At 37.7% G+C, this 13,273-nt stretch overlaps 1 protein-coding gene across 2 annotated transcripts in view; it reads right to left on the bottom strand.

Annotated features, from left to right (window-relative positions):
- LOC123768419 (zinc finger protein on ecdysone puffs) overlaps window positions 1-13,273 on the bottom strand; it is a 40,681-nt gene that overhangs the window by 17,905 nt on the left and 9,503 nt on the right. Inside the window, exon 5 of one of the 2 annotated variants that reach the window (XM_045758922.2) lies at window positions 8,837-8,908. The exons of the other annotated variant lie outside the window; for it this stretch is intronic. Coding sequence (XP_045614878.1) covers window positions 8,837-8,908 — 72 coding nt within the window. The remainder of the gene's footprint in view (window positions 1-8,836; window positions 8,909-13,273) is intronic. 2 annotated transcript variants of the gene reach the window in all.

Genomic DNA, 13,273 nt, shown 5'->3' with positions numbered 1-13,273 from the left:
CAGTGACAAAACCGAAACTGCGCACATCATTTATCTATGATTTCGTGTCTAGCGCTATAATTTAAACTCCCCGCCTGGGATAGGGGCAGCTTTAGTACAGCCACAACCGATAGTTGCCAGATGCCACCTAGAAAAAAAATCCAGGCCAACATTCTTGGGTGTTACAGCGTCAGTATTGAGCAAGCCACCAAGGCTGGCGCACGCAGCACGAGCTCACAGCACCACTGTTCAGCTTGTGACCACAGCATCTCCTACAAATACCATAATATATATGATACTGCTATTATTTAGCAGTGATAGTATTACTGAAGCCCCCTGACTGTGATAAAACTGACCAGGATTCTGATAATAGCAGGATTGTGGTGATATTTAGCGCTGTGCTCCATGGAGGGAGGCGTAAGGCTGTGCGAGGGAGGGTTGTGGCGTCGTCTTCTGACTGTGTGTGGCCACCATTTATTGACTGCACTCACCATACCAGCTTAGTGGTTCGATATGATGAACACAAATGTAGATACTTATATATAACGTGTGTATAGTGTGAGATAACAGTGAGAGGAGTAGGTTGGGAGCCGCCATTTTGGTGAGGGAGGAGCGTCGTCTGCACGACTTGGCATGGTGTTTACTGATGGCCACTATGGTCTTTGGGCACCATACCAGCTTATTTGTTCAGGTATGGTGAATAAAACAGGTAGATACTTATATATAATATGTGTATATAGCGTAATAACACCACAAACAATATTGTTGAAGGACAAATATTAGTGCGTCTGGCCTTGAGGGCGGCCGCCAATCAGCTGACTGTGTGAGTAGCTACCCGCCAAACACACACCGAAACTACGACGTTGGTACAACGTTCGAACAAGTTTTAACCCCTCCTAACCAGTTATAACAACCAATATAGCAAGTTGTAACAACGTTCTAATACGTCATAAACACGTTAAGCCAAGATGTAACAACTTTATTACAAGTTGTAACAAGCGGAAAATAGAGACAGTTTCGGTTTGTGTTTCCAGGGTACGTCTTTGTGGCCTTTACTCACCATACAAGCTTAGATGTACAGTTATGGTGAACAAAACATGTAAATACGTATATATAACGTCTGTGTATAGTGAATAAATACAGAAAGAGTATTGTAGGAGGTGAATGAGGGTGAGTGAGGTGGTGTTGAGGGATGGAGTGGCAGTGAGTGGCTCGCTGGTGTTTGGCGGTCACTCCTCAATGCTTTTTGACTCACAAGACCAACTTAGTAGTTCGTTATGGTGTACAAAACATGCAAATACTTATATATAACCTGTGTATATAGTGTAACAACAGCAAAACTATTTGTTTATTGTTTTATGAACATAATAATTGAATCACTAATATGCACACCATAATTTTGAGTACAGCGATGGTTCACACATTTTATAATATAAATATACCACAATTCACTGTATGGAATAATATTACTGCAAAAAAACTAAGAAAAAATCAATCAGAGACATTGAAATAATTAGGTAATAATATATTTGTGGCAACTGCCGTTTGACAGCTCGGGCGGAGTAGACCTCATCTGGCGAAGGCTCTGCCAACGCCCCTTTTTTGCCACACTTCCCTACCCTATTGCGGCTAAAATATGCCACCTACAATTTTTTTGTTATTTTTTCCGTGATCAGGGAACAAAAATGAACACTTCTATAAGACGAAAGATTTTTTTGGAATTTTTTTTTTTTGTTGCGCCTGTGGGTGTGAATTCCATTTGGGCCCCTAGCGGTTTGAGGGTTAAACAGCGCACATTGTATATATACAATTTTGGGTACCACACAATTTAAATGTCCTGCAGCTACACGGAGTTCACATCAGCTTCCTTGGGGCTCTAGTAAACAGACGCCATTTTTTTTTTTAATCGTGGGTAACATTCCCAGGTGAGTGCGCCTCAGTACTGAGTGAGCAACCAAGGCTAGTACACACAGCATGAGCTAACGGCACTGCTGTTCAGCTTGTGACTACAGCATCGCCTAAAGTCTAAATATGTATGAACATGTACTTGCTATTATTTAGCAATGATAGTACAGTATTACAGTAGACACCTGACTGATTAAAATGACCAGGATACTGATAATAGCAGGACTGTGGTGATAATTAGCACTGTGCATAGTATGGTGGGAGAAGCAATCTTGGTGAGGGAAGGAGGTAACATCGTCTGCTGACTGTGTAGCAACCTGTTATTGTTACCACCATATTGTTATTGGACTCACCATACCAGCTTAGTGGTTTGCTATGGTGAACACAAATGTAGGTACTTGTATATAACATGTATATATAGTGTAATAAAACCAAAAGATGTTAGGAGGAGCCATTTTGGTGAAGGAGGAAGGGAGCGTCAGCTGACTGTGTGTCTAAACTCGCCATACTAGCATAGTAGTCCACATGGTGAACAAAACATGTAGATACTTATATATATATATATAACATCTGTATATAGTGAATAAAAGCAAAAACAGTATTGTGGAAGGAGAAATGTTGGTGAGGGAGGTGGCATCGTTTGTTGGCTGGTGTGGCGGTCACGCGTTGTTTTAACTCGCCATACCAACTTAGTGGTTCGTTATGGCGAACGAAACATGCAGATAATGTACTTGTATATAACCTGTGTACATAGTGTAATAACAGTAAAACTATTTGTTTATTGTTTTATGAACATACCTGAATCACTAATATGCACACTATATTTTTAAGTATAGCGATGGTTCACACATTATATAGATGTCACACTACACACTATTGAATAACATTTCTGGCAGAAGAAAAATAAAATCTAAGAAAAATCATGGTGAACATTGAAATAATTAGGCAATATCTTTGTGGCATAGCAGGATTGTCTGACATGAGCGTGACAGCTCGGGCAGAGCTGACCGCCTCCGACAATTACTGTCAACATCTCAATTTTGCCAGGAAATTTTTGTGTCTTCCTCGCCCTATTGCGGCCAAAATATCATCAACGATATTTTATTTTCCTGTGGTCAGGGAACAAATGAACACTTTTATAAGACAATATTTTTTTTTATTTCTTTGTGCACAGCGGTGTTGATGGCTATTAAGGTGGCTATTAAGCAGGTTAAAGGATTAACTCACTATCTAGGTGTAGTTATGGTTCGGGAGAAAAGGAGAGGTTTGAAAGGCATGTCCCAGATGGCATAAACATACCAAGTTTTGAAAGATACGAATTAGTGAAAACCTGTAACAAGGTCTATCACATGGAAGCAGATGAGAATCAACCACAAAATGGCCAATGTTATGGGGTACTGAGCTGTCAATAAGAACACTTCCAAGGGTTTCAGTGAGAAAGATTTAAGAAATTAAAGTTTTATGGGCAAGTTAGTGAAAGCTGAGGATCTGCTAAAGACTAATGAAAAGTTTTTCATTGGATAGAGAAATTAAATTCTTACTAGAAAACACTTCAAAGAGCAGGAAATTGCCAGGTTGACTAATGAGGTAAGGAGACACTAGTGAAAGAAAATGAGATGTGGAAAATGAAGGGGGGCAAATGTGAAGAAGAAATAGATATGATAGACATGGATAAGAATGTGAGACTATACAGGCTAGCCAAAACAGTTTTGCCTAATTATGTGCGGTTTAAGGCAACATTAAATTGATTGATGAAAGACAGAAATGCTTAGGAGTGGCAGGAAATTGTAAAATGAAGATGGGAAAACAATGGTCATCATGACAAAAGCTTTCAAAGGAAGACAAGCTGAAACTTAACTTTGAAGAAAATGTTTAAATGAGGGTAGGAATGAAGACATTTGTTTTTCTGCAAGGTGATCGGGAAGCTGGTGAGATAATACATGAGAGTAACCAACAAAATAGAGGAAGAGTGAAGGGCAAAGGAGGGGAGGGGGGGAATGTTCCTGAAAATTGTGTATATACTAACAGACTTTACGGGCTCACCATAGCCACTTCGGTGATGGGGTAAAGTACAAGAAAAACTAATTACTGGAGTTAAATGACAATGCAGCTTTAAATGTCAGATATTGTCACACAAGCAGAGAGAATACAGGAAGATAAAATTGTAAATAAGGCAGTATTTCCGAGGGGCTATCTTATACGGTTATGTGAAACATTAGAAAAGGTGGAGTTACTGCTATTCTGATGAATGACTAATGGGTAAAGAACTAATACTTGATAACCCTTGAACAGTTGACAATGGTGCTGGAGATCTGCAAATCAGAATGATAAAACTGATAAATCATTATTTCCTACAATCTACAATACATGGACTAAAAGGAGCTAATGACAAAGGGGAGGGCCTTTTAATATCATGAGAGATTATTGTAAAAGCCCATACAGATAAATCATGATTGTTGATCAGTTTTTACTTCAATTTAAAATTAATAGACTGGGAACCTAGAAAGCAAAAAAGTACTTTTGGACCAGCAGATTCATTAACCACATCCTGGAGCCTCATGTATCAGCATGTAAAACAGCTCAAAAGAATGGGAGGGGACATGTCATCAATGCCGTATTTACTTTGTATTTCATTATTTACAAGGAAAAGATGTATTTGGCTTTCAGTACCTTCCCCCATAGGGCGAGAGCAACGATGTCATTATGGAAATCAAATATTCAATGCATTATAATTTACAAGAGATTTACAAAGTTCTTTAATGAATTTGAAAAAGATCTGTTAGGAAAGAGTAAATGACATTTATGCCAAATTGTGATATATATGATGAAACAATTTATACCAGTACAGAGGTACAGAACTAGAAAGTAGGATTAGTTCAAATTATGAGATGGCCAGAAATCAAAAGATTTGGAGAGGAATTATATATTAACAGAACGGTTTTCCAACGGGAAGATCCTGTGTGACAAATCTACTTCATTTCTATGAAAAAGCCAAAGAAATTCCAGGAAAGATTATTGGAATGATTGCATTTACTTGGACCTAAATAAAAGCTTTTGACACAGTCCCACACAAATGGTTGCTCTGGAAACGGCAACATACTGGAGGGTGTGACAGTCAAGACGTTTTACACGGATGAAAAGTTTTCCGACAGAAAAATGAGGGTAGTAATCGGAGAATGTACCATATAGGAAAAATGTTACTAGAGCAGCACCACAGGGTTCAGTTCTAGCACTAGTGATATTCACTATCTATATGAATGATCTACCAGATTGAATACAAAATTGTATTAATACATTTGCTGATAATGCCAAGTTACTAGGGAAGATAAACTTAAGACTGTCATGCCCTTCAATGACTTGGATGAAGTGTGTGAGCAACACTTGGAAAATGGAAAATCGTGTGAAAAATGCCACATTATGGAATGTGGAACAGGAGAAAATCAGCTCTGCAAACCTACAAATTATGAGGAAAAAAATGTAAAGAATTCTTATAAAGATCTACGGGTGGTTCTGGATAGAAAACTGTCACCTGAGGACCATGAAAGGACATCATGCAAGGAGTTTATACTGCACTAACAAAAATATCAATTATAAAAGATTCTAAAACCACAAGTTAGTCACAGATGTTATTGTCAATTATTTTTATTTTTGCACTGTAATGTCTTTTTTAACAAGATGTACTTATTGGAGCAATCATAATGAAGATTATTATAAAGTTGGAATGTATTTCCATTTGAATGAAAATGGAAAACAAGTGTGTGGTGTAGCTGCTTCCCGACATAATAAAGCAGCCATCAGCTGACTGGCGATCAGTGTGTGGGGAAATGAGGGAGGACAGGAGTGGATGCCACCCTTCCTCACCAGTTTGTGAAAATATAATTTTCATATTAAATTGTTTGCAAATAATCACTATCATATGCCAGTCAAAATAAATAATGAATAAACTGATCGTGAATATTAGAGTGAGTGTAAATCCTCATCATTACGCAATATTTGCACCCACCAATGACTCGGTTATGACTGATACAAGACTGTTTGCCAATGATTACACAATGTGCCACGTTCAAAATGACACACAATAAATCAATGTTGTGATTTTTGTTTATTATAGATGGGAAGGAAGTAGCCATGATGAATTTGTATTTGCCTGAATGTGCTTCAGGGTTACTTGATAACAAAAAATTTACTACACTAATCGCCTAGAAAGGTATGTAACAAACCTCAATATGCATTAGAGGGATGTAGGCCTTTTTTCTGGGGGTAGGGGTTGCCTACAGTCTAATGAGTCAAATGAAATCCCTTATGGAACAACCGGCCTCACCTCATAGCAAGGACACTATTCAAGCACTGTCATGCATAACCTATTAAGACATTTTGTGTGACTTCTATATGCTAGCAAATTCATTTGCAAACATTGAAACTAAATCTAGTTGTAACTCAAAACTGAGAAAACAAGAATAAATATTTTAAATGTTGCCGAGTGGGACCCTGAGATGGCCGAAATGTTTATGGAAAGAAATGAGTGAATGGGCAGGAATGGTGTTAAAAATTCCATTATATGAATCATAATTTGGGTAGCATAGCTGAATATATAGAAGTATAATCATTTTACCACAAAAATTACAAAAGTACAGATATACATGCATATGATTAACCCCTGAACACTGCAAACAATTTATGTGTAATTACCTTAGTAGTTATAGCATGAGAGCTATGCTTGTGTCCTGTCTTCCAAGAATTGTCATATGGTGCTTTGAAACTACTGTACTGATGATTTTAACCTTCACAACCACCTTACTTGTTCAAAGTGTCAACCACTGCTGGCAAAAGGGAACTTTCTTTTTTTTTTTTTGCAGCTATTTTTTAGTTTGAACCTATATCATCTTGTTCTTGAAGTGGCAATCTCCAAAAATTCTTGTCAATTTTGTAGATATCTATTACCTTTTGTACATAATGATCCTATCACCTATTATTCTTCTATCTTTTAGTTTTGGTATATTTAGCACCACTTAACCTCTCTTAATAGCTTTTTTTGGCCTCATGAAGGTCATGAACAATTTTTAATATTTCACTAAGTACAGTACTTAAAAAGCAATTCTGAAATTGGAAAGCATAGCATATGCTTGCTCCTCACAATGTTCTTTATGGGGTCCTCAGTAACGGTTTTCTATCCAGAAACACCAGATCTTATTTTATCAGAATTCTTTAAAGTTTTTCACAATTTGTAGATCGTGTTTGGCATATTTTCTCCTAGTCTACTTTCCATGACACCATTACACAGAAATAACACGCATTTATTCACATTAAATCCCATTTGCTGTGTTCCTCCATACACATTTTTTCCAGGTTTTCTTGAACTAAATGACAATATTCTTCCCTAGTAGCTTGGCATCACCAGTAAACCAGTTCATCTAATTCTGTTTTCCATTTCCTTCTGGTAGATTATTTACTTAGACAATGAACATTACTGGTCCAAGAATTGAACCCTGTATTCACCTAGTTGTGATTGCGGGGGTTGAGCTCTGCTCTTTCAGCCCGCCTCTCAACTGTCAATCAATCAACTGTTACTATTTTTATTTTCCACCCCCAAACACACACATGCACCCCCCCCCCCCCCATGAAGCAGCCCCTAACAGCTGTCCAACTCCCAGGTATCTATTTACTGCTAGGTAACAGGGGCATCAGAGTGAAAACTGCCCATTTTGTTTCTGCCATCACCAGGATCAAACCTAGAATTACAAGTCCAGAGCGCTGTCCACTCGGCTATCAGGCCTCCCCCTGTGGTACTCCACAAGCAACATTTCTCCAGTCCTGATACATTGCCTAATTACTGCCATAATTTTTCTATCAGATATCACACTGCAGAATATGTGGAATCAACTGACTGGTGGCTGGGTGAGGAGTAGGATGATCTGGGAGAGGGAGGGGGGGGAAGGGGGGATGATTGTGCTGCTGGGGTTGAATTTTAGCACTTTGGCTCTGCCTCTGTCTTTAATCAACTGGTGCACAGCTTCCAAAGGTCCAAGGGCTATCGTCATCTACAAATGAAGCTGATGGCTTCAGAGCATGTGTAAAACTACACAGCATCTATTTGAATAAATTATCAAAGTTCTGCTGTAAGTCAATCACTCTCCTCACAACAATTTAAACTATTATATGACATGTGAGAGGGAAGGGGGGGGTACCAGGCCAAATAACTATACATATCCTCCTTGCACCATGAACCATAAGGCTTCAAGCAAATACGTGAAAGTCTTCTCTAGATATCGCAGACGCCAAACATTGAGAAAAATTAAAATGGTTATTTTTTTCAGGCAATACCTATTCAAGAAAATCCATTTACTGGGATCTTGTATGTTTAAACTTTGCTCAACTTTTTTTTCCTAAATAATTTTTATTAGCAAATTATAGATCTGAACATTGTAAATTTTATTCTTTTGCCCATTAATCACCAAATACTTCCAATAACAGTCTTCAAGTCATTCTCTTGGAAATACAGCATCCACTGTGACCAACTATTGGCACACATTTCCCTTACCATTCTCCACTCACACTATTACAAGAAAAATTCTTCCATTTGCCTTCCTTCACACTGCACCTCTAACTATGCTTCACTACCATAACAACAATCACCACACCTCTACAGCTCTCACTTTTATACCGCGCCAAACATTTTACAACAATAATTATCCAATTATGTTAATTCTTTATTCAATATGTACATAATTAAGCTATGTTGCATAATGTGGCAATTCAACTTTTCAAATAAATATTATAGCACAAAAACATTACAGTACTTACATGTCTGCAAGTTAGTACTTACCACTACAAAACATGCACATAAACTTAAATTTTAAATTTAAGGTTTCTCACAAACCAAGAACACGTTATTGTTCTAAAAAAAAATTCTCAATATAAAAACAAATTAGAAAAATGTGCTTTATCTACTTACCCACTCTATACGCCTCATCTTGTGGGCAGGAGGTCCAATATCCATATTGGAACGCCCATCACCACCGGATCCCTGGTGTCATATGCAAATACAGAAGAAAAAAATATAGGCTACCCTGTAAAGTTTCCCTAGTAAACAGTACCAAGGCTTGCAGAATACCTCTCTCTCTCTCTCTCTCTCTCTCTCTCTCTCAAACACATTCAACACACTTACATTAACATTTCTCATTGTCGATATAATGCTCTCTCCCAAATTCAAAGACGCAAAACATATTATCACACAAGGGCAATCAAGGGTATCCCCAGGCCAGCATATCTCGATACAAACAGGGCAGTGTCAAAAGTACAGTTTGAGCAATTATTTAACGTATGAGAAAACTGCAACGAAAATCTTTCACATACATTTATAACCTATACTACAAACAAATCCAATGATCCTACAACTATTACGTTACCTGATCATTTATTCCCAAACCAATTGTTGATTGTGCCTTGCCCCCAATCTAAACTTAGTTAAATTTATTAACACTAACATCCCGACCCATCAGTACGTTCCTGACAGTGTTCCAAGCCTCTCGAGATCCTCCTCAGCAACACTACAATATTTACACAATGTTTCCTCAGTTTTAAAGTTATAGTATTACTATAACTTTGGTGTCAAAATATCTGCAAATTATATTCCTCCAGTATAAATGCAAATCAAGATGCGATTTGACAATTGAATTTGCACGAGTGTTGAATAAAGGAATTCTTATGAACTTCAACATACCTTATATTTCTCAACATTGTTCACTTAGTTTTCAACAAATAAAAATAAAACAAATGTGCACATATTAACACATTTGCTGCTGATGCCAAGCTACTAGGGTAGATAAACTTACATGACTCGTGCCCTTCAAAAAGACCTGATCCAAAATGTATGGAGCAACACTTTGCAAATATTATTTAAGGGCATGTTCAATGTGCCCATAAAGAAAGAAAAATAGGATTTTTTTTTTTAGCTACATGGCTCTAAAGATACTTTATGCTCTGGCAACACATTCCTACAAATATGAAAATCAGATGATTTTAAGTATTTCATAATTTATATATAATAAAAAAAATGTAATCTGCAGCAACCTGAGTGAAAGTGACAAGTCATTTTGCATCACCATAAATGGTTTTATTAATATCTCACGAGTCACACAAGATACTGGCAGTGCCAGGCTGTCGACCATAGAAATTAGTCACACCTATTTAAGTGTTAATTGTTCACAGGTTGAGTAGTTCCATCAGGTGACCTCGCTCTCTGCTAAGCTGATAATTGCAGACGGGTGGATGTGTTGTGTCCATCAAACAAGCCGCTGTCCAGGTATGGTAGGAAGATAGCCAGAGGCTATCTCCTGGTAGGCAGAGTTTAGCTCCCAGTTCCCCCTTAAATACCCGTGGAACTGTACAGTTGAGATGCAGAATTGAGAGCCGAGTTATAGATAGATACAGACAAGGAGAGCGAACCCTCACTAGGTCTACACAGGCCTGTCCCAAGCCGGTGGGGACTGTCAGCCGCATCACCCCTCCTTGCTAACCATCTTATACTCAGACTTTGGTGAGTAAACTTTAAAGGATGATATATTTGGTGTTTTCCAACTCATGTGCCGTGTGATTTTCAGGGGACAGTCAGCCGTAGTTGCTCTCAATTTTTTGTGGTGACAATTCTGAATTAATGTTAACATTTGAACATCAAGTGAAATGATTGAATGGTAATACTTATAAATACGACAAAAGGATTCTTGACCGATTTACATCCTTACAGTTGTTACTTGATAACATTACATTGTTGTAAAGACAAGTGCCATGCCTTGTCTTATAATTAAACCTTAAACTGTGCAATACTTCAAATGACACGTTGAGTAACTGATGCAAAAGTGCACCTTTTCATTTATGATGCTTTGGAGTACCGCACATGAGTTAAACGGCCCGCGGCTACACAGGGTTCACCATCACCTTCCTCAGGGCTCTTGTAAACAGCTGCCATTTTAAACAAAAATTGTGGGCAACATTCCCGGTGTGAAAGCCTCAGTACCGAGTGAGCAACCAAGGCTGGTGCACGCAGCATGAGCTCTCAGCACTGCTGTTCAGCTTTTAACTACAGCATCGCCTAAAAATGTAAAAAATACATGTAATGTATTATTTAGCGATGATAGTATTACAGAAGACCCCTGACTGATAAAAATTACCATGATTCTGATAATAGCAGGATTGTTGTGATAATTTGTGCTGTGCTGTGGGAGTAGTAATGTTGAGGGTGGGAGGGCTGTAGCGCTGTCTGACAAATCTGTGTGGCCACCTGTTGCTGTCTGCACTTACTCTACTAGCTTAGTGGGTTGCTATGGTGAACAAAACATGCAGATACATATATATAGCATCTACATATAGTGAATAAAAGCAAAAACAGTGTGGTGGGAGGAGAATGTTGGCGAGTGAGGTGAGGGAGGGAGGGAGTGGCAGCCAGTGGCTGGCTAGTATGGCGACCACTCTTCGTTGCCTTTTGACTCAGGCATACCAACTTAGTGGTTCATTATGGTGAACACAAATGTAGATATTTATATTTAACGTATAATATATAGTGCAATAACAGCAAAAGGAGTGTTGGGAGAAGCCATTTTGGTGAGGAAGGTGGCATCATCTGCATGACTTGTCAAGCTGTGTTTAGGTGGCCACTATGCTCTTTGGGCACTATACCAGCTTAGTAGTTATGGTGAACAAAACATGTAGATACTTATATAATTTGTGTATATAGTGTAATAACATCACAAACAGTATACTTTAAGGAGGAATTTTAGGGTCTGGCCTTGAACCAGTGTGGGAGGGAGCATCAATTGTGTGTGGGCCACCTGTGACCTATGTAACCTGAGTATATAGTGTCATAACAGCAAAACTATTTGTTTATTGTTTTATGAACATAATTGAATCAATAAAATGATCACAATTCTTGAGTAAAGCGATGATTCACACATTATATAAATATATCACACAAGATACCATTGAAAAATATTACTACAAAAACTAAGAAAAAATCAGATATTGAAATAATTGGGTAATAATATTTTTGTGGCAACTCCCGCCTGACAGCTCGGGCGGAGCATACCACCACCGACGATTGCTCTGTCAACGCCTCTTATTTTTTTTTATTTTTTTTTTTTTTTGGCCAGACTTCCCCACCCTATTGCAGCCAAAATATGCCACCTACGATTTTGTTATTATTTTTCTGTGATCAGGGAACACAAATGAACACTTTTATAAGAGTAAATATATTTTTTTTTTTGTGCCTGTGGGTGTTGAAGGTCAAATAGCCCAGAGCAGCTTAGGAGTTAACTATTGAATGGATGATGGCACCAGTTTCCACTCTTCTGTTTTCCTCCTTTCTACTTCTCTCCTTCCTCTCCCATTTTCTCTCATTCTAAAACTTCCTCACTCCTCCGAGTTTTCTTCCTTTCTCCAATTTCCGATACATTATACTTTTCTATAATTAAAAATGAGTTTCTTAAAGCGTATGTATTCATTTTAAAATATGTTCAGTGGCAACTCCATGGCCTAGAGCTTTACAGCCATGGTAACATCAGTTGCCCTCAGTGTCGTGAATGGAGTTTGATTACGCTCCCAAATGAAGCACTCCTGGAGTGCTTCATTTGTTCTGGAGTCCTGGAGGTCACTGTTCTCATCAATTTTATTGACTATTCCAAATGTTAAATCAAATTATTCAAAAAGAAAGCAATGAAAATACAATTTGAAATAAATACCCGGTAAGTATTAAAAGCTATAATTCTCTTGTCAAAACAATGCCACCGACCAGACACTACTGTGGACGTATGCTCCTATCGGGAGGGAAATTCCACCACGTAAAATATTTTCCATGGTCTAATACAGCTCTGTAGTAAGCATACAATTGGAAAGCCGTGAACACACAGCAATATATTAATTATATCTTACTGTGTATACACTATACATTACAGGTTACAGTATGCATGTATTAGTTACACATGAACACTTTTTAGTGTATGAATATAACTACTAATGTATTACCCCAAGAAATAAGATATACAAATCCAAATATCTACCTGTAAATGTGCCGTGCAGAATTGATATTTTTTATATTTCATGATTTTTGTCTATTGTTTGAAAAGCAATATGTTTGAAGCTTCACCACAATGAAGCTCCACCATATTTAACAAATGTACAAAGTTTGATGAGAATTGGCCTGACATCTACCTCTTCTATTAGTGGCACCAACTTTGAACTTCATTTACTCAAAAGTCAGCTAACGTAACTACATTAAGCAAAATCAGCTTAAAAAACTAAACCAATTCTCATGAATTTCACATATGATATGTATTGTATTTGCATTTTTTAGTTTAAATGTAATTTATTATTATAAATTTAGCATTAGTAATAAATGTGC

This window comes from Procambarus clarkii, chromosome 35 (assembly GCF_040958095.1).
Source record: "Procambarus clarkii isolate CNS0578487 chromosome 35, FALCON_Pclarkii_2.0, whole genome shotgun sequence".
In the NCBI taxonomy this organism is placed as follows: Eukaryota; Metazoa; Arthropoda; class Malacostraca; order Decapoda; family Cambaridae; genus Procambarus; species Procambarus clarkii.
The sequence above is the reverse complement of the archived record's forward strand: the minus strand, read 5'-3'. Positions and strand labels throughout refer to the sequence as shown.